This window comes from Elephas maximus, chromosome 9 (assembly GCF_024166365.1).
Source record: "Elephas maximus indicus isolate mEleMax1 chromosome 9, mEleMax1 primary haplotype, whole genome shotgun sequence".
NCBI classification, from domain to species: domain Eukaryota; kingdom Metazoa; phylum Chordata; class Mammalia; order Proboscidea; family Elephantidae; genus Elephas; species Elephas maximus.
The window spans coordinates 79,358,944-79,379,303 of record NC_064827.1 but is presented as its reverse complement, the minus strand read 5'-3'; the positions used below and the strand labels follow the sequence as shown (position 1 = coordinate 79,379,303).

Sequence of the window (20,360 nt, the reverse complement as noted above, 5' to 3'; positions counted from 1 at the left end):
GACTCAGCATGGAATATGGCATCCATTTTTTTCAGCAATGACATACTGAGCCGCTACTGTGTGCAGGGAAGGGGAAGAGTAAGGTCTCTGCCCTCCTGGAACAGACAAGTCCTAAGTGGACAAGCTGAGAATTTGAATCCAAGTCTATCTACCCAACTTCAGACCAGAGAAGGTGGGACAAGGAGCTGAAGTTCAGGTTGGGAGGGGAATTTCTGCCCTCAGTGCTGGGAAGGCCCTAAACTGCCAGAATCATGGGCAGGACTGGCATTGGCAAACCCTGGGGGAAAAGGGAGGTGAGGCAGACACTTGACCTGATAGGAGCCTTTATTCAGACAGCAGACACCTGCCTACCCCTTCTGAGGCCTTTGGAATTGGGTGTAGCCTTCACTCCCATGGGGATACCCCAGCCTAACCCCCAGAAAATTCTGATAGGGAGGGGTCCAGAACAGTCCTTGGGTTGTGGATCTGGGATATCCCAGCACGAGCCTAGACAACCCATCCCTGTTCATGTGCAGTTGTCCTTGGGTGGCTCTTGGCTCCCCTGGGAGCTTCCACTGCAATGCCTACTTCTTTCTGGGTTGGCCCTCAAGGCCACTTAGCAATGATTTTGGCAAATTATGATAAGTGATGTCGAAGCGTCAGTGTTCAAAGAAAAGGAACAAAGGTAGTGACAACGGAGCCCTCTGCCCTCATAGGATGTAGGGGTTGGAGGAGGCAGGCCAGGGCCTCCTGGCTCAGTGACTCAGGGCCTAAACCAGGCCCTTGAGGTCCACAGGGGGTGGTGTGATGCCCAGCTCCTCCTGCAGAGCCTTCAGGGGCTGCTCCCAGCGCTGCTCGTAGTACAGGTTGAGGACACACGGGGCTCTGCGCCCATTCTGAACTGCCCATGGGATCAGCTCCGAGACTAGCACTTGCAGGCTCCTGTGGGGCAGCAGAGGAGAAAGAATACATAAGGTCCCTAAGAGCTGAGCATTTTATGTGTGAAGCGCTTCACACACATTTTCTCAGTTAATCCTCACACAGACCTATGAAGGAGGTAGTTATTATCCCCACTTTTCAGATAAGAAAATGGAAGCTCAGAGAGGTACAATCCTGTGCCCATCTTGAACATGCCAAAGCCCAGATTTAACGGACTACCTAACTCCAGAAACTGACACTACATTGCCTTCCCATTGTCTCTAATCACTCTGACCCCAGCACTAAGGCCTGACTCAAGAGACCCTAGGATCCCTAGGATCTCATGAGATGTTCAGGCTTTACTCCTTGCCCTGGAGACCCCCACCCTGTGGCTTCCCTGAGAGCCACAGCTTCACCCCTCTGCCCCACTCCTTCCACCCTTGCTTCCTGGAGAGTCATCAGGGCTGCTCAGGGGCCTGTGTGTTCTTCCCACTTCCTAGGGCCCTGGCCCCTCTGAGTTCTTCCCTGACCCCAGCCACTTGAGAACTTACCTGGCACTGAGTCGGACTGGTCCAAAGAGCGCACCCAGGATGCACATGGGCAAGCCGGTCTGGACAGCCTCAAACCACTTCACCACGATCTCCCCTGGGGGCAGGGGCAGGAGGGAGTCAGGGCGGGGCTGGCACCAGCAAACCTTTGGGAGGGTGGTGAGCAGGGACCAAGAGGAAAGGCCAGTGGTGTGCTTTGCAGGCCAAAGGTAGGCATCTGCTCCTCTCTCATCACTACCATGGGTCAACCATGCCCGGTCCTGGCTTGTACTATGCCATGGAGCACTCAGCTTAGGGTGGAAGGCAGTGCCCAAGAAAGAGCAGAAGGAAACAGAGCTAGAATGGAAGCTTAGGGACAGACTGCAGAGGACCCCAAAAGCCAGGCTGAAGGGTCTAGAATGGTTCCTATAAGCCTTGGGGAGTTGCTGAGGGTTTCAGAGCAGGGAGGTGGCTAAAGAACAGAATGAGGCAGAAAGCCCCGGTGATCAGAGGCAGCTCCATCAGTGGACGAGCTGTAAAGGGGCAGGTGATGGAGATGAGGGGATGCATGCCAGAGATGCCACCAAGATGTTCAGGTACAACAGACAATGAGGCATTGAGTCAACTAATTGGTAGGTGGCAGAGACAGGTGAGCCCTGGCCCTGAAGAGACCTGGGAAGAGAGGCTAGCTGGAGTACCCCACCTGCCTAGCCCCCACTCTCAAAGCAGCTGGCTTGGTGGCACTCACCCAGGATGTTGGTGGGCATCCCCAGGACAGTGTGGAGCATGTCATGCACTTCCCGGTACCGCTGGATCACATATGCTAGTTCCTCATCGTCCACGAAGCGGGTGGGTGCTCGGGTGTCTGGGGAGACCCTCTGACAACCATGAGCGTCTCCTAGACCCCTTCCTCACAGTTCCCAGAGCCCACTATTCCAGTCTCTCCTCAACTCTGTCAACCAATCCCACCAAACTCATACCCACCCAGAGAATCCTTGGGACTTTTTGTTTGCACCTGGGAACAGGGCAGTCCTTGGCAGGGCATGTGGTGGGATTGCCACCACTCTTAGCCAACTCCAACTCATCCACGATACCCTATGGAAAAGCAGCCCTAAGGCTCCTGATCCTTAGCGCAAGCTGCTCCCAGCTTGGGATTCTCTCTCACCACCCCCCATCTTCATCTTGACAATTCCTATTCATCCTCACGACCTGGCGTAAGTGTCCCCTCCTCAAGGAGGGCCTCCCTGACCTTCGCACTGATAGGGTCTCTGTTATGGTCTCTGGTAGCATCCTGCACCTCTTTGTGGTACTCAATATGATCATGATCATATTTAATGCATGTGATTATTAATGTCTGTCTTGAGCTAGATGTGTGTATCTAGTACGGTGGCTGCCTGCCACTGAACCTTGAAATGTGCTGTACATATAAAATACACATATTTCCAAGACTTAGTATGAAAAAAAGAACATAAAACTTCAATAATTTTTTTATATGTTGAAATGATATTATTTTAGACACACTGGGTTAAGTAAAATAAATGAAAATTAATTCCACTTATTTCTCTTTGCTTTTACTAATGTGGCTAGGAGGAAACCTTAAATTACTTGTGTGGCCTGTATTCCATTTCTATGGGTGGTGCTGTAACAGACTGTCAGCTGCACCAGGGCAGGGCTGGCTCTGTTTTGCTCACTGTTGTATCTCCAGTGCCTGGTACAGGGCCTGGATGAATAAGCATCTCTTGAAGGTACTCCTGAATGCATGAATAAAGGCTGGCCATGGGGATATTTGTCATCCTAGGGAGGAATGTCAGCTGTCCTCCTTTTACCCGCCCACTGCCTCTGAGTCCTCAGCAGTACCCATACAGCACAGTAACAGCCTGGTCTTCCTGTTCCCAAAGCATGGCCTCAGCCTGTCCATAGGCCAAGAGATCTGATATCTTCATTTGCTTTAGGGCTGCTGGCTCAGTGCCAAGGTCTGTGCCTGGGGCCTCAGTGGGTCTCGGTTCCTAGCTTCCTTTGTATACAGAGTTCTACTTGCTGTGTGATGCTGAAGGTAATCTGTTATGGATTGAATTGTGTTCCCCAAAAATATGTGTTGTAAATCCTAACCTCTGGTGGTGCAGTAGTTAAAGCACTCGGCTGCAAAACGAAAGGTTGGTGGTTTAAACACAGCAGCTACACCTCGAGAGAAGGATGTGGCAGTCTGCTTCCATAAAGAATTTACAGCCTTGGAAATCCTATGGGGCAGATCTACTCTGCCCTATAGGGTTGCTATGAGTTGGAAGAGACTGGACAGTGGGTTTGGTTTGTTTTTTTTATACCTGTGGTTATAATTCCATTTGGAAATGGGTTTTCTGTTATGTTAATGAGACAGTATTAGTGTAGAGCGTGTCTTAATCAATCTCTTTTGAAATAGAACAGAAATTAAACAAGCAAGTGAGCAAGCAGAGATGGGGGAAGACAGATGCCAAGCCACATGAAGATGTCCCAGGAGCAGAAGCTCAAAAGAGACAAGGACCTTCCCCCAGAACTCACAGAGAGAGAAAACCTTCCCCTAGAGGTGGCACCCTAAACTCAGACTTCTAGCCTCCTTACTATGAGAAAATAATTTTTGTTAAAGCCACCCATTTGTGGTATTTCTGTTATAGCAGCACTAGATAACTAAGATATGATCATTGTAGCGACAGCTACATCTATGGAGCACCAACTATGTGTCGGCACTGTATGATATTCTTTATATATATTACTACACTTCATCCTTGCCACAATCTGTTACTAGCCTCTGATACAGACAAGAAATATGAGACTCAGAGAGATGAAGTAACTTGCCCAAGATCACACAGCTAATAAAGCAGTAGAGCCAGGATTTGAAAGTCCACTGAATTCCAAAGCCAACAGCCTTACCATCCATTATGGATAAATGTGCAAGTGCCCTACTTCACATGAGGCTCAGAGAGGTCAAATGATTTGCCCAGGGCCACAAAACTGGGAAGAGAGGCAGGAGTCTAACTCAGGCTACTCGAACTCCAGAGCTCACGCCCGTAATCTTGATGCCACAAGGATGACAACATTTCCTACCAATGTCAGCCTCAGGGGGGGTGGCCTCACCTTGAACCTTGACCTAAATCTGTTGGGACAGAGGTGTCCCTTCACATTCTGTGGGCTGCTCATTCCCTTGCTCTAGAAGTGTCATAATCTCCAGGGCTGTTATCACAACTAGGGATGTGGCTGGGCAAGGTGCCCAGGGTGGCCCTGCAGTCCCTGCCCTGCTGCCCTCTCCCCTCTAAAGGCTCTGAGGGAACTTCAGAAGAAGGCTGTCCCTCCCCAGAGTGGCACCTGGGAAAGTCACTCTGGCAGGTTCTCCCTGATGATATAAGTTGCATCCTTGTGAAATCTGAGGGAGATGGCATAAAATGCAGCAGGGGATTGCCCTGCCAAAGCAACAGTGTCAGGAGAATCTGGGGAGCAGGTTATGGTGTCCGATGTCATTAACACAGGGCAGTGGTTTTCAACTGTTCACCAGGGAACACCTGCAACATCTGCAAACATTTTTGGTTGTCACAACTTAGGGGGATGCTGCTACTGGCATCTAGTGAATAGAAGCTGGGATGCTGCTAAATACTCTAGAATGCCCAAGACAGCCCTCTACAACAAAGAATTATCCAGCCCAACATGCCATTAGTGCCAAGTTTGAGGAACCCTATCCAGCAACAATTTTTGGTTACTGCCTTCACCTCTTCCAGCCTGGCTGGTTCCTGGAGCTGGACTAGGTGACCACTTGGCAGAGGTGCTCTGATGGAGTGTGTGTGTGTTGGTGGCCCAAATGGTATGCTATCAGCTGCTAACTTAAAGGTTGGTGGTTTGAACCCATCCAGCAGCGCTTTGAAAGAAAGGCCTGGCAATCTGTTTCTGTAAAGGTTACAGCCAAGAAAACCCTATGGAGCAGTTCTACTTTATAACACATGGGGTCACCATGAATTGGAATTGACTTGATGGCAATGAGTTGGATTTTTTGTTTTGTATTTGTTGCAGGGGTTGGGAGCAGAGATTGAGGTGGTCCAGATGTATCTTAAGTCCTTTTATAAACCAGATCATGTTACTATCTTGCTCAAAACCCTCCAATGGCTTTCCATTGCTCCTATTACAAAATAGAGAATCCTTCCCGGGGCCTGGCAAGGCCTGACTCTGGCTAGGTCCCAGCTCACTCGCTGCCTCTCTGCCACCCATTCCTCTAAAACCACACTGGCCAATCTCCCTTTCCTTAAATACACAGCATCTTTGCACTTGCCATTCCCTCCGCTCAGAACACTCTTCCCCAGCTCTCCACAAGGCTGGCTTCTTACTGTCTCCTAGGTCTCCTTCTCAGAGGGGCCTCCCCTGAATCTCCTAGCAGAAGTAGCAGTGCCTTCTCTGCACCAAAGTTGTCCTCTATCCTGTTAACTCGTTCTCTTCAGAGCATCTATCTGTAAGAATGTAAGCTTCACAAGGGCAGTTTTTTGCTGGTTTCGTTCACTGTATTCTAATCACTGAGAATAGTGCCTGGTATATTTTAGTTGTTGTTGTGTGCCGTTGATTTTTGACTCATAGTGACCCTATGTGACAAAGTAGAACTGTCCCGTAGGATTTTCTATGCTGTAATCTTTACCAAAGCAGATTGCCAGGTCTTTCTTTCGTGGAGTGCCTGGAGGGTCTGCACTGCCAACCTTTCAGTTAGTAGCCAAGCATTTAGCTACCACACCACCAGGGCTCCTTATATTGTAAGTACTTCATAAATATTTTGCCTAAATTTTTATATGAAATTTTTATTTTTACTGCTTTATTGTCAACCTCCCCAACTAGAATATAGGCTCCTTGAGGGCAGGGCCTTTGTCTGTCTAGTTTACCGCTGTAGCTCTAGCACCTGGAACAGGGGATGGCACATGGCAGATACTGGATAAACAATTGAGTTCCTCAGAGTTGGGAACCCCTACGGCCATCCTCCCAGCCTGGTACTGAAGAGTGCCACAACTTGATGTAGCCTAAGCAAATCACCATCTCTGAAACTAGAGGACATGGTGCAGAAGGGCATGCTACCGTTACTACTGACTGCGAAATTAGCAAGTAGCTTAACTGCTCAGAGACTCAGTTTCCTCATCTGTTACAAGGGGAGAAGAAAGCATACTTGATAGGGTTGTTAAGAGGATTCACTGAGCTCATGTATGAGCCTGGAGGCAGTAAGAGGTTAATAAACACTGGCCAGTATTATCACTTTTTTTTTTTTAACACTGGAGTGATGCTCCTGGACCATCTGCCTGTCCCACAGAAAATGACAGAGCTTTAGCACAGGACACTGAAAAGCTCTCCTGCACATGGTAACAGCTCAAGGCCCCTCATTCCTCGAGATGTCACTCTTGTACCACCCTTCTACCCTTCCTGCTGATGGCGAGATGCATAGAAGCTGAACACTCACATTCACATCCAGGAAACGAAGATACTCTCGGCCAAAGGAGCCCTCAGGCAGGCTCTGGAGCTTGCCCAGGTCAAGGGTGGATAGTGAGATCCGGGGACGCTCCCTGCAAGGCAGAAGGCAGGATTTGGGTATTGGGAGGGTGCCAGCAAAGGCAGGTGAAAGGTCTAGCTAGAACAAGGTTGTGAGTGATGGAGGGCAGAGGGCAGCAATGGGGCCACAAACCCTGGAGAACCTCCAACTAGCCAGTCCAGTGGAGGGGACAGAGGGGATTACCACAAGCTAAGGGGCAGAGGCACAATGTAGGTAGGAAGGCAGGCAGTGTGATCATGGTACTTACAAAGGGCAGGGAAGAGGAGGGGTCCAGGTGGCATGTGTTATGGGAGCTTAGTGAAGGCATACAGCCCTGTGGCAGGAACTGGGCCAAAGCCATCACACTGCACAATCCAAGGGTATCATAGTTTATAGATGAATAGCACCGCTGGAGTTGTACAGAGCCCAACTTGTGTAGCCATTCATGTTCAGGGTACCAAGAAAACTCCCTAGGAGAACAGGACTGACATAATGTGACTCCAGAGAGATTAGTATCCCCAAAGAATGGCCCCAATTTCCTAGGCAGAGCTGGGACCTACTGTAGGATCTGAGCACCCTCTGGATCCCTCCTCATCTGATCTCTGAGGGCCTTCAGCGTGCGGTGTCCTGTGGTCTCCCCTAGAACTGCAACCATGTCTGAAAGGACAGAAATGGGCACATATGCTAGATGTGAACTTAGGTAAGTTATGTGACCTGGTCTGGGCTTTAGTTCTCTATATGGTAAAATACGGACAATACCTACCTCTTAGTTATAAAGATTCACATTGAATACTTAGTAAATCACCTGGCACACAGCAAGGACTTGATATATTGATAGTTATTAACATTATCAATCTGCTGCGGTGGGCTGGCCCTGGTTAACAAAGCACTTCAGAGTTTATAAATCACTTTGGCATCCATTATGACAACAGAGTATGTCACTTCTTTAAAAGCAAAAGCTCCATTGATAGTTACAGGCTTTGCCATCAGAGTTGCTGGATTTGAACCTAGATTCTGTCACTTAGACCTACATGTCCTTGTGCAAATTGCTTCAGATTTCTTAAGCCTCAGTGTCTTAATTTGTGAACTGTGGATAACACCTTTCTTACAGGGTTGACGGGTGAAATTAAGAAAAGTATGCACATAAAGCACGTAGCACAGTGAGCAGTCACAATAAGTGCTCGATGAGCAGGCAGTACTATTTTTAATAGTACTAAAGAATCCCGGGAAGAACGAGAAAGGCATTGCAGAACCTTAAGAAGTTCTACTCCATGCATTCAGCTAACATTTACTGAGCTTGTACTGTGTGCCAGGCACGATCCAAAATGCTGCGGATCAGACTGGAATAAGGTAGTCACTGTCCTTGACCTCAGAAAGCTTAGTTAGAGCAAGATGTAATAACTGAATATAACCAATTTATTTAAAATAGATTCCAACTCATGGCAATCTCATGGGTCAGAATAGACGTGTGCTCCATAGAGTTTTCAAAGGCTGACTTTTTGTTAGTAGATTGCCAGGACTTTCTTCCGAGGCACCTCAGGGTAGGCTTGAACCTCCAACTTTTGGGTTAGCAGCCAAGTGCATTAACCGTTTACATCACCCACGGTCTCCTGTAACCGAATGGGTGCTTATAAATCATTTTTTTAGGTCAGAAGTTCTCGATGTGGCTGGATGGCAGAATCTCCTGGTAAGTAGTTTAAAAAGGCAGACGCCCAGATTCCACGCTTCCTCTCTCCCAGCTTCACCAGGCAAATTCAGATTCAGTTGAGTTTAGGGCTGGACTCCAGTATTTGCATTTTTATATACGTTCCGGGTGATCATGAGGTGCACACAGGTGTGGGTACCCTGGTAGTCTGTCCCCTTATCACTCATGGGAAACTGAAGCTTTGACAAAGGTCCTGACCCTCCCAGGCTTCCAAGACAAGAGTGCGCGCCCCGACCCAGGTGGCCTTACCATGGCGGTAAGGGTTGTAGAGTGCCATTCCCGCAGAACCAGCAGCCAGCAGTGCCTTCTGCAGTAGGGAGGTGGGGATGTGGTCAGGGTAGAGCAGGCCAACGCCATGGCTCCCGGCCCGGTGGGGCACATCTGCGGGACGAGAAAAACGCTGAGGTCAGAGAAGCGGGGTGCCCACAGAACTCCACCCCACCTTCGCCCAGAATCTGGCACCACTAGCCTGCAGGTGGCCGGGGGCTGGCCGGGAGCCGGTGGGGGCGCAGGGCCTGCCGCAGCAGCGTCGCCATGGCAGCAGGCGCGGTCGGACGGCCGGGCAAGGTTGACGCCCCTAATTTCTCCGGCGACGGAGTGCTGGAGAAGTCAAAAGGACTCGATCCCGACTTCGCTCCTTATGCCCTCTCGAAAGGAAAAACCGTAGCATAGAAAGGAAAGGGTCCTATCGCTATGCAACCCAGGCGACCTGTCTACCAACCTTGTACCACCGATACCAGAGTCTCTCCACCTCACTCCCAAAAACGGTCTCCAAGAGAAACGTAAGCCCCGCTAGCTTTGGCTTCCAGCGCCGGCCCTACATCCTCCTCCACGGCATGTTTTCCCCGGGGGCAATAAGATAAGAACCACTTCCGGCTGCGGGAAATGGCGGCGCCTTACGGCATTTCCGTCCAAGTTCCAGGTTTTTTTTTTTAGTGTGGAATGGGGTCTGCCGGCCTAGCCCGGCTGCATGGGCTTTTCGCAACCTACAAGCCTCCGGGGCTAAAATGGAAGCATCTGCGGGACACCGTGGAGATGCAGCTTTTGAAGGGTGAGTGCCTCGAACCAGACCCACGACTCTCCTCCTTTTCTGCTGGGGGGCCATCTCCGCTTTTGTTTCTTCCCTAAATAGTCGACCCACTCGCCTGAGCAGAGAGCTTTCTTAATCATCTGTTCTGTATAGTCCATTGCTCCTCATTTTCGTCTGTTTTCAGATAGAGAAACTAAGGCTCAGAAAGGTTAAGTATTGTTCATTGTCACACAGTTTAATAAGTCAGGATTCAAACCAAAATCTGTGTCTTAACTACTGCTATTCCCGTTCTCTACACCGTGGGCATCGCATTTGTCTTCTACATCACCATACTTTCTTATCCACCCCCTCTCCATTTGCCTACCTCCCCACCCCTGGGTGGTCAAATAGAACTGACAAGATGTTCTTTACCTCTGTGTGTTCAGGTCTCAACGCTGGGAAGCCTCCTGCCCCTGAACAGCGTGTTCGCTTCCTGCTGGGCCCCATGGAAGGCAGCGAGGGGAAGGAACTGACCCTCACAGCCACTAGTGTGCCCACCCTCACCAACCATCCCCTGGGTAAGGCAGATTTGGGCAGGGTCCTTGGTATCACTTCTCAGCAGATCCCTGAGCAGAGTCAGTATCTCAGTGCTCAGACAGTTTTTTCCCCAGTACTCTTGAAAAAACACAGGAGGGATAAAATATTAGATCAGAAGTTGCCAAACTTTCTCTGGAAAAGGCCAGATAGTAAATATTTTAGGATTTGTGGGCCATATGGTCTCTTGCAACTACTAAACTATGCTGTTGTAGTGCAAAAACAGCCGTATATAGTATATAAAGAAACGCACCTAGCTGTATTCCAATGAAATTTTAAGGACACTGACATTTGAATTTCACATAATTTTTACACATCATGAAATATTCTTCTTGATTATTTTTTTTGAACCATTCAAAAATGTAAAAACCATTCTTAGCTTGCAGGCCATAAAAAAACAGGCTTGCAGATTTGGTCTGGGACTATAGTTTGATCCCTTTACTATTCTGAGACTCCAACGGAGTGAGAATCAGGGCTCCTGGGAAAGAGTGACATTTGAGTCAGCAAAGCTGGCCAAAAATGGAACTGGTATGGTGATGAGTTCCCTGTCACTAAAAGTGATTAAGGTATCTGTCAGGAAGGTTATTGGAAGACCAAAGGGTTCAACCAGAAACCTCTAAAACCCTTTTGTCTAGTGATATTCAGTGACCCTACAGTATAACAGCACTAAAAGTATAATTTATTAGTACAAATTTTTTTTTTTTTTTCCTAAACTGGAGCCCTGGTGGCACAGTGGTTAAGACCTACGGCTGCTAACCAAAAGGTCGGCAGTTTGAGTCCACTAGCTGTTCCTCAGAAATCCTATGGGGCAGTTCTGCTCTGTCTTGTAGAGCTGCTATGAGTTGGAATTGACTTGATGGCAGTGGGTTATTCTGGACAAGGCCTTGTGTTAAGCTTTTTCCAAATATGACCTCATTGAATCTACACCACAGTATTGTAAGGTAGGTCCTATTCCCATTGAACAAATGAGGAAACTGAGGCTCAGCATTGATGTTAGGTAATATAGTTTGGATTCAGTAGGCTCTTAACCACCCTTTGGTCTTCATGTAGATTCCTCTTGATCCATTGAGGTATAAGGACTTCTAGCTCATTCCTGCATTCGTTCTTTCCGTAGTTAATTCCCGAAAGCTCGTGAGTTCTGGGCTCTGAGGGTGGAGTTGTGGACAGACAGACCCAGATCCTGCTTTAAGGAGCTAATAGTCTCCATTTTCTCCTTGGGATGGTGGCCAGGACTCTCCTTTAGCAAGAGCTGGTCAAGGAACTGCACAATCTTGATCCCCAGTGTTATGCCCAGTCCACTTGAAGCCTATCATTGGGAGACTGGTGCTAGGCAGAGTGACAGGCATTTTCGTTGCTCCTTCTCTTGGCCTAGAAACGGTTCAGGGTTCTCAGTTCCATGGTGGGGAAGCCTGAATCTTACCCTAGCTTTGGGTTCCTTGTGGCCACATTTTAGGAATGAGGTTATCACACAGCCAAAAGCCATCCTGGAGGCTGGATAAGCTGAGGATATAGACCTTGTTTGTTTCTTTCCAGTGTGCGGACCAGAATTCACCAGTCTGAAGGTTGGTGTGGGACACCGGCTAGATACCCAGGCTTCTGGGGTGCTTGGTAGGTGATATGGTGAGCCTGGGGGTGCAGTAATATAGGCTTGGGGGAAGAATCAGGTTGCTATTGTGATCCTAACCTGCTTCTTATCCAACCACCATTTCTGACCACTGCCCTCCTTCCCTGATTCCTACCCCAAGTCTCTGATCAGGTGGGCAGATGAATGGTGGAAGGGGGCGGGGTCACAGGAGAATAATCACAATCACCCACCTTTATCAAGTGATTCCCATGGTACTAAGCCCTTTGTGCGTGCTCATTTATTCAGCACAACAACCTTACTAGGTAGGTACTGGGTGATTTTACAGACGAAGAAAGTCAGGTTCTAGGAGCTTAGTTCACATGGCTAGTGAATATCCCTCATCCAGAGAGTAAGAACCATCATCGATTGTGTGGGCAGCCAAGCACATGACTCTGGCCCCACTGGCTGGGGTCTGGATGTCGTTAGAGCTGAACACACAAAGGCTTCAGTCATGAGCCATCTGTGTCCCCAGGGTCAGGTGGTGGCCACATCCTCCAACCATGACAGTCACAGTCCCCTTGTCTTGCTTCCTGGGGTGCAGGCAGGCAGACATGATCTCACACTCTCTCTCCCTGTCTCTCCCACAGTGAATGGAGAGTCCTTCTCTCCTTCAGCCAGATGGAGAGACAGACCCAGGGAAAGGCAGGAAGTGGCCACAATGGCCACCATTTATTGGTCCCTTCTTTTGTGCTGACTGCTTCCCATATATTATCTCCTTTAACCTTCACTACACCCATAGGGATTCAGACAGTATTTTTATCCCCGTTTTACTGATAAGGAGCCTGAGGCCTAGAGAGGTAAAAGGACACAACTCAGTCACCCAGATTTGAATGTAGGTCTGTGTGACTGGGCCAGCCGTCTACTTTTGAGTGCTTGAGAATCCCCAGGGGAACTTGCTAAGGGTCCCAGGTCCCCCCTCACTAGGAGTTCTAATCAGTGCATATGGAGGGGCCCCGGAAATCTGCATTTTGATACATGCCCAGAGGAGCTTGCTTGTTCCCTGTAGAGGCAGCTCCCATTGCATCTTGCTAGTTTCAGCAGCAGCTGATGTGACAGTATTCTGATCAGGGGGAGGGTCCCCCAGGATAAAGGGGAGGGGAACCAGGTATGAGATCAGGCTGGGTGTCTTTCAGTGCTCGGCGTGGGACATGGATGCAGGCTTCTCACCGACATGTACAATGCTCATCTCACCAAGGTATGGGGGTCTCGGGCAGCCTGCGTACCCTTTGGTCCTATCCCTAGGAGTCATCAGCAGGATTCTGTAGCTGAGAGGTTACTACAGGGAACACACATTTTTTTATGGACATGTGCTAGGGGAGACTGTAATAATAATAATGTAATGTATTTACTGTACGGTGACTACTCTGAGCCGAGCACTGTATGTGAATTCCCTCTTGGAATCCTCACAGCTCTGTAATGTGAGTCCTACTGTTAACCCCATTTTACAGATGAGATAACTGAGGCTCAGAGAGAGGACATTGCATGCCCAGGGTTACGTAGCCCTTAAGAGGCAGAACTGGGATTTGAACCTGGATCTGTCTGATACCAGAGCCTGATCCTGATACCACCCTTCTTTTCCCCCTAGACTAAGTAGACATCACTGTCCAGCCATCAGAGAGCTTACTATCTAGGGTGGGGCCATGGAATCTGGTTCCAAGCAGCATGTGCAGAGGTGCCACATCAGAGGGCCTATGTCCTTAATGGTTAAGAGCACAGATTCTGGAGCCAAATGGCTGGTACTAAGCTGGATTCAAAACCCAGCTTCTACCACTCTGCTAGCTGTGTGTCCTTGGGTGGATTACTTAGCATCTCTGTGCTTCAGTTTTCTCATTTCTAAAATGGAAATAATAATAGTACTTCTCTTATAGAGTTGCTTGAAGATCGAATATAAAGTGCTTAGCACAGTCCTTAGCACAGTTAATGCCCAATAAATGTTACTGTTGTCATTATCTCTGTCATCATTGTCATCAGTATTACTTGTGGCAGATGCAAATAGCCCCAAAGGGAGGAGGAGGGGCTTGATCTGGGTCATATTTCCGAGAGCTGGAGAGATGCCTACAGGGCATACTAGGTGAGACACAGGTAATAAGTTGTCAGGTTTGGCTAGAGTATCTCTTTATTGTGGGATTGACCCTGTCACTGTCCCCAGGTCACAGAGGAGAACTAAGATGTAGAGGGCAAGGGAGCTGCCCAAGGCCACACAGCAGAGCCAGTGCCCTTCCCTAGGGGGCAGTGGGGCAGAGCAATGGGTGGGGGGTGAGTGTGTAAGCTTCCTGAGAAGAGACCTGAGGTCCCCACCTTCCCTTCTGACTGGACAGCATAGAGTGGGCGGGAGAGCCTCCCAGTCCCCAGACTCAGTCTAGCCCCTCTGGGGCCTGTGTTGCTAGCTCAGGTGTTCCGCCTCAGTGCTGGGACCTAGAGTGGGGAAATGGACTGAATTGTCCCTTTCCTGTCCTTGCAGGATTACACAGTGCTTGGCCTCCTGGGCAAAGCCACAGATGACTTCTGCGAGGATGGGCAGCTGGTTGAGAAGACGACATATGGTGAGAAGCCACAGGAGCCCAGGGTGGTGGGAGGGTCAACTGAGGCTTTGGCCAAGTTTGCTTTCCTTTGAATTTCTCACCCCCACCTGGGCCATGCTAGCCACCTCTCAGTTACTCTCAGACACACCAAGCTCTGGCTGGCTGTAGTGGGGCTTCGTGCCCATCATTCTGTCTTCCAGGAACACCCTGTGCTCACCTCCTTACCTGGCTCAAATGTCATTTCCCCAGGGAAGTCTTCTTTAGCCCCCAGACTAGGTCAGGACCTTCCTGAATGGACCCTCAGAATAGTAATTAACTAACAATTAGTGAGAATTTAATACTATCAGTCCCCATTATTCATAAGTCTCATATTTGCACATTCTGTATTTGTGAATTTGCCTACTCACTAAAATTTATTTGTATCCCCCAAATCAGTGCTTGCAGTGCTTTAGCAGGTATGTGCATGTACAAAGCCAGGAAAAATTTGAAATGCCGTACTCACCCATTGCCAGCTCGGGTCAGACAAGACTGGTATGGTATCTGTCAGTTCAATACTAGAAGGACTTTATAGGATGTAACTACTGCAAATAACAAGAATCAGTTTTATCTGTCTCCCCCTAGACTGTTGCCTGTGAGAGCAGGAACTGCATGGTCCACTGCTGTGGTCATACACGTGTAGCACCGGACTGGGATGTGGGAGGTGCTTAATAAATGTTTGTTGAATGAATGAATGAGTGAATGGCTCATTCTTCACTTCTCACTGTCCCCTTGGTCTAAGACTCTCCATAGGATCTAATGCATTTGCTCATTACCCAATTGTTTTTGAGTGCCAACTACGTACCAGGGTGTGAGGTACATATGGGAAGTGAGACAGGGTCCCCAACCTCAGTGAACTCACAGTGTAGCAGGGAGAGGAGACACACACCTATACGTTTTCTGTAAAGAAAAAAAAAGAAACAAAACACGTGGCAGTGCAGCACTTAAGATTTTGCATTGCTAAATGGAGGTGTGTGTCAACATCCAAGAAACATCTAGAGACAACTACCGTGTCAACACCTCTGGGAGGGAGGGGACCAAAACTTGAGAGGGGAGAAATGATCTAAAATTTTTAAAGAAGATTCATGTATCAGTTGTGTAATTAGAAAATAATGTAAAAATAAAAAAGAATATTATGTGCCAGTCGAGAGACCCAGGTGCAGAGTGGCAGGAACTGGGAAAAGGAATGACATGCCCCACGAGGGGCTTCCCAGGGGAGGCAGCGCTTCAGCTGGGCTGTAAATGAGGGCAGTAGGTGCGCTCCAGGTGAGACAACAGCATGAATGAAGCCAGATGGGAGGAATGAGGAGGGCTGGGCCCTTCCAGTCCTTTGGCTCCTGCTCCCAGAGCTCTGACCTTTGGAGCCAGGAGTTGGCACCAGCTCCAGTTGGCCCCAGGATCAGCCTCCTTGCAGAGTTTGTGAAAGTTCAAACAGGCTTTGCAAAGCAGGCAGAGCCACTCTGATGCCTTGCTGCCTGCTTCTGCATTTGGACAGATGGCCTCTAGCATGGAAAACCCCAGACCGTGGCTCAGGAAACCTGCCCTAGAGTCTTGAGGAGGTCCCATCACCTCTTTGGGACTCCATTTCAAGAAAATATTCTCAACCTAGAGTCTGTGGATAGCTTCAGGAGGTCTGTGAACCTCTTGAAAATTTCCTCCAAATGTTGAGTTCACGTGGATCTTTATGAGAAGTGGGTGCAGAACTTCATAAAATTTTCAGAGGACTCTCCACCTCTGGCATGGGAACATGAGACAGAGGGTGCTCTGGCACCCCCTCTAGGTTCCAAGGACAGGCTGGTTTGGGGGAAGGGAGTTTGCCAGTTTGCTGTTACCCATCCTCAGTGGGTGCCTGTGTGCTGACAGTCCCCTGGCTTTTCCAGACCATGTGACCAGAGAGAAGCTGGACCGAATCCTGGCAGTGATCCAAGGCTCCCATCAGAAGGCCCTGGTGATGTAAGTGGGGCCCTGCCCACACCTTCCCAGAAGGGTCCCTCAGGAGGTAGTGGAGAACTAAGAGAAGTATCCACAGGGCTGGTCACAAGCCCCGCCCACCCTGGGGTAGATTCCACAGAGCCCCTTTACAGAGGCTGAAACCGGACACCAACCCACCCATTCCTCTCACAACACACACAACTGTTTCTGGGTGCCAGTTCTGCCAGCCACTGGGGAGGCTGAGGGGAACAAGGGACCCCAGCTCTCTTCCCAGGGATTAGTGCTTTAAAGGAGAAGAATCATCTGTCTGTGTTGGCACAGTGCAGAACTGCAGGGCGAGGGCGGGTGGTAGTGTATCCTAGTGGTTTGGGCTCTGCAGCCAGCTTACCTGGAATCCCTGACTATCAGGCACTAGCCATGTGGCCTTGGGTGAGTGGCCAAACCTGCCGTGGGTGTCACCTCCTTTCTGTAAACTGAGCACAGAAACAGGCCCTGCCTCACAGACATGTGCTGGGGACTCTAGAGGATCAGGCAGGTACCTGAGCACAGTGAAACCATAGTACAGGTGATACCAGTCAGACAGTCACCTGAAGTGGAGGAGACTGCTGTGGTCAGAGAAAACATCCCAGGGAGCACCACTTAAAAGGATGAGCATGGAATTGCCAAGTGGCTGTGATTGGGGGAATAGTTATTCCAGGCAGTGGGAACATCATGTGCTAAGGTTCAAAGGTGTGTTCAGAAACTGATGAAGAGCCCAGCACAAGGGCTGTGAGGTGCTGCACGGGAAGGGAATGAAGTGAAGGAGACAGGTTGGGAAAGGGCAGTGGGGAGCTACTGATGGGTCTAAAACACCCAGTGAACTGTGGACCTATCCCTCTGGGGACTATGTGGAGAGCACACTGGAGGGCCAAAGCCCCAGGCAGGGAATAGGCTGTGCGGGCAGTGCCCAGGGACCACCAAGAAGGGCATGAACTGCAGCAGGGGCAGCAGCAGCAGAGAAGAGTGAGTGACTGGAGCAAGATTAGGAACAGAATGGGCAGGATAATGTGGGTGCAGGGAGAAGAGGCTGAGAGGACGCCCTGGGGTCTGGCGAGGCCACTGGGGGTGTTAGAATGGGAAGGAGGAACCCCGTTGGGGAAGAGGTTGAGCTCACTTTGGGTTGAGTTGAGAGGTGCCTGCAGAGTATCTGGCTGAGACGCTGCAGTGCAGAACTACTGGTAGAGGCTCGGATGCTGTCAGCACTTAGGTAACTGCTGAAGCCAGGGAGAGTGCAGAGGGAGGGCGGAAGCTGTATTTAATAGTGCTGGAGGGGACAGAGAAAATACCTGCTGCAAAGATGTCTGGAAGAGCAGGGTGAGCAGGAGACATGGAAAGTAAACGAAGAGCTTCAGTAAAGCCATCTTTCCTGAGTCGGGCAGCAGCAGCAGTGGCCAGTCAGCCCAACTCCCTACCCCCATGCCTGCTGAATCCCCCTCCTGATCCCCAGGTACTCCAACCTCGACCTGAAGACCCAGGAGGCCTATGAGATGGCTGTGAGAGGCTTGATCCGGCCCACGAACAAGTCCCCGATGCTGATAACCAGCATCCGATGCCGCCACTTCGCACCTCCAGAGTTCCTCTTAGGTAGGTTGCTGCAGGAAGTTGGAGTGGTGAGATAGGCTCCTGGGTTTGGGGAGTCACCAGAGAAAAGGCTGCTATTCTTTGGCTTGGCCGCAGCAGCACATGCCAACCCTCATCTCTGCTAGCGAAGGCATCAGGAGCTGACTTTCCTCCCAGCCGTGGGCCAGGACTTGGCCAATCACAGAGCACACAGAACAAAGGCTCTCCTATCTCCTGCCAAGTCACCCTTTGAAGCCAGACGTTAACAAGCAAAGGTTATATTTAGCAGTTCATTTCAAGAGCTGCCCAGTGTTTGAAGTTGTTGTGGGTCCATCAGACCCCACTCTTACCTCGCTAATCCCGCTTAACTCAGTCCCTCATTATCTTTTGTTCCTTTTGTCTGCTCCGCCTGACCCTTTTCTTTTCTGTTGATCACGTTAACAAGAACTCTTTTTCTTGAGCACTGACCAATGCTCTGCTCTTCACAACCACCCCTTTTTACAGATGAGCAAACCAAGTCTTAGAGCAGCTTTTCTCAAACTACCCTGCCCACGAATTACCTGGGGGGTCTTCTTAAAAGGCACCAGGTCTGGATGGGGCCTGAAATTCTGCATGCCCAACATGATTTTAGGTGATAGCTGTGCTGGTCCTTGGGCTACACTGTGAATAGCCAAGCCTTAGAGAACTATGGTGTCTTGCCTAAGGTTATTATACAGCCAGTCCTTATCCAAGGGGTGTGGGCCCAGATCAGCTGGACAGTAGAGACTGTGCTGGTGATCGCTGTGTCTGTCACTGTGTGTTTCTGGCAGAGGTTCAGTGTATGCACGAGACACAGAAGCAGCTACGAAGGCTGGTGCATGAAATTGGCCTGGAGCTAAAGACCACCGCTGTCTGCTCCCAAGTGCGGCGCACACGTGATGGGTTCTTTATGCTGGACGATGCCCTGCTGAGGACCCAGTGGGACCTACACAGCATCCAGGATGCTATCCAGGCCGCAGCCCCCCGGGTGGCAGCAGAGCTGGAGAAGAGCTTAAGGCCGGTGCTGGGCACCTAGCAGCTCCCAGATCCAGGCCAGGACTAGACTCCACAGGGACCGACTCTACCTGGGGGCTGAAGAGCTTCAAGGGGCATTGAAAGGCCAGGCAGCTGGTGAAGCAGTGGGTGGCAGAAGGATAAGACCTATTCATGAACCAGAACCAATGGCTGTATAGAAAGTAAACGAGAGTAGGAAAGCTTTTCTACATGTGACATAAAACTCTGAAGCTGTGAGAGAAGAGACGGACAGGCTTGACCCACCTGGGACCCTGACAGATACTTCCTTGGCCAGGTGTCATAAATTATGTTGTAGTATGTACCTTTGATAAGATGTGATAAAAATGGCACTTCTGTGGTATTCCTCCCAATAACCCATATCTCTAGTCTAATCATGAGAAAAACATCAGACAAACTCCAGTAGCGGACATCCTACAGTATAAAAAAAAAAAGTATCTGACCAATAATCTTCAAAACTGTCAAGATCATCAAAACCAAGGCAAGTCTAAGAAACTGCCACAGCGAAGAGGAGCCTGAGGAGACATGATGACTAAATCTAATATGGTGTCCTAGATGGGATCCTGAAACAGAAAAAGGACATTAGGTAAAACTAAGACTATCGGAATAAGGCATGGACTTCAGTTAATAATTAAAAGTATCAATTGTTATTGTTGTTAGATGTTGTGGAGTGGATTTCAACTCATAGTGACCCCATGTGACAGAACTGCCCCATCGGGTTTTCTAGGCTGTAATCTCTTTTTTTTTTTTTTTTCTTTTAAATATTATTTTATTGCTCTTGTTGAGAATATACAGCTAAACATACCAAGTCAACGGTTTCTACATGTACAGTTCAGTGACATTGATTACATTCTTTGAGTTGTGCAACTATTATCACCCTTATTTTCTGAGTTGTTCCTCCCTCATTAACATAAATTCACCACCCCCTAAGGTTCCTGTCTAATCTGTTCAGTTGCTATTATCAATTTGGTCCCGTGCAGATCTTAAAAGACCACAGTGCTCAAAAAAGACATTCTTTTCTAGTTAAGCTAAGCTGCTGTTTGGTTTTAGGAAGACTTCAGAGAATATTTTTGGTTTAAGGTTTAAAGATTATCTCAGGGCAGTAGTGTCAGGGCTCATTCAGCCTCCATGGCTCCAGAAAGTGTAGAGTCCATGAGAATTTTAAATTCTGCTTGGCATTTTCCCCCTTTTGATCAGGATTCTTCTATAGAATTTTGATCAAAATGTTCAGTAATGGTAGCCAGGCACCATACAGTTCTTCTGGTCTCTTGGCAAAGGAGGTTGTTCATGGAGGCAATTAGCCACACATTCCATTTCCTCCTCCTATTCCTGACTTTCCTTCTTCCT

General features: G+C 49.0%; 2 protein-coding genes across 2 annotated transcripts; one reads left to right on the top strand and one right to left on the bottom strand.

Annotated features, from left to right (window-relative positions):
- Positions 1-306: 306 nt before the first annotated feature.
- On the bottom strand, positions 307-9,338 carry COQ4 (coenzyme Q4). The gene is made up of 7 exons (XM_049896100.1): positions 9,117-9,338; positions 8,897-9,028; positions 7,503-7,599; positions 6,874-6,976; positions 2,173-2,302; positions 1,449-1,542; positions 307-921 (listed from the first exon to the last, which is right to left on the bottom strand). The coding sequence occupies exons 1-7, from the start codon at positions 9,181-9,183 to the stop codon at positions 750-752; spliced, it is 795 nt and encodes a 264-aa protein (XP_049752057.1). The 5' UTR covers positions 9,184-9,338; the 3' UTR covers positions 307-749.
- TRUB2 (TruB pseudouridine synthase family member 2) lies at positions 9,281-19,284 on the top strand. The gene is made up of 8 exons (XM_049896099.1): positions 9,281-9,698; positions 10,103-10,234; positions 11,784-11,858; positions 13,008-13,069; positions 14,336-14,417; positions 16,313-16,385; positions 17,851-17,987; positions 18,773-19,284. Exons 1-8 carry the CDS (start codon positions 9,590-9,592, stop codon positions 19,015-19,017), a joined length of 915 nt encoding a protein of 304 aa, XP_049752056.1. The 5' UTR covers positions 9,281-9,589; the 3' UTR covers positions 19,018-19,284.
- Positions 19,285-20,360: the final 1,076 nt, after the last annotated feature.

Bases quoted from the DNA above. Each gene is read 5' to 3' on its own strand.
- COQ4 (XM_049896100.1), bottom strand. From the start codon at position 9,183: ATGGCGACGCTGCTGCGGCAGGCCCTGCGCCCCCACCGGCTCCCGGCC. The intron at 2,303-6,873 runs GTGAGTGTTCAG...CATGGTTGTCAG, and splicing joins TTCGTTTCCTGGATGTGAAT to AGGGTCTCCCCAGACACCCG. The intron at 922-1,448 runs GTAAGTTCTCAA...GCTGCCCCACAG, and splicing joins CCAGTCCGACTCAGTGCCAG to GAGCCTGCAAGTGCTAGTCT.
- TRUB2 (XM_049896099.1), top strand. From the start codon at position 9,590: ATGGGGTCTGCCGGCCTAGCCCGGCTGCATGGGCTTTTCGCAACCTAC. The intron at 16,386-17,850 runs GTAAGTGGGGCC...CCTGATCCCCAG, and splicing joins CATCAGAAGGCCCTGGTGAT to GTACTCCAACCTCGACCTGA. The intron at 17,988-18,772 runs GTAGGTTGCTGC...TGTTTCTGGCAG, and splicing joins ACCTCCAGAGTTCCTCTTAG to AGGTTCAGTGTATGCACGAG.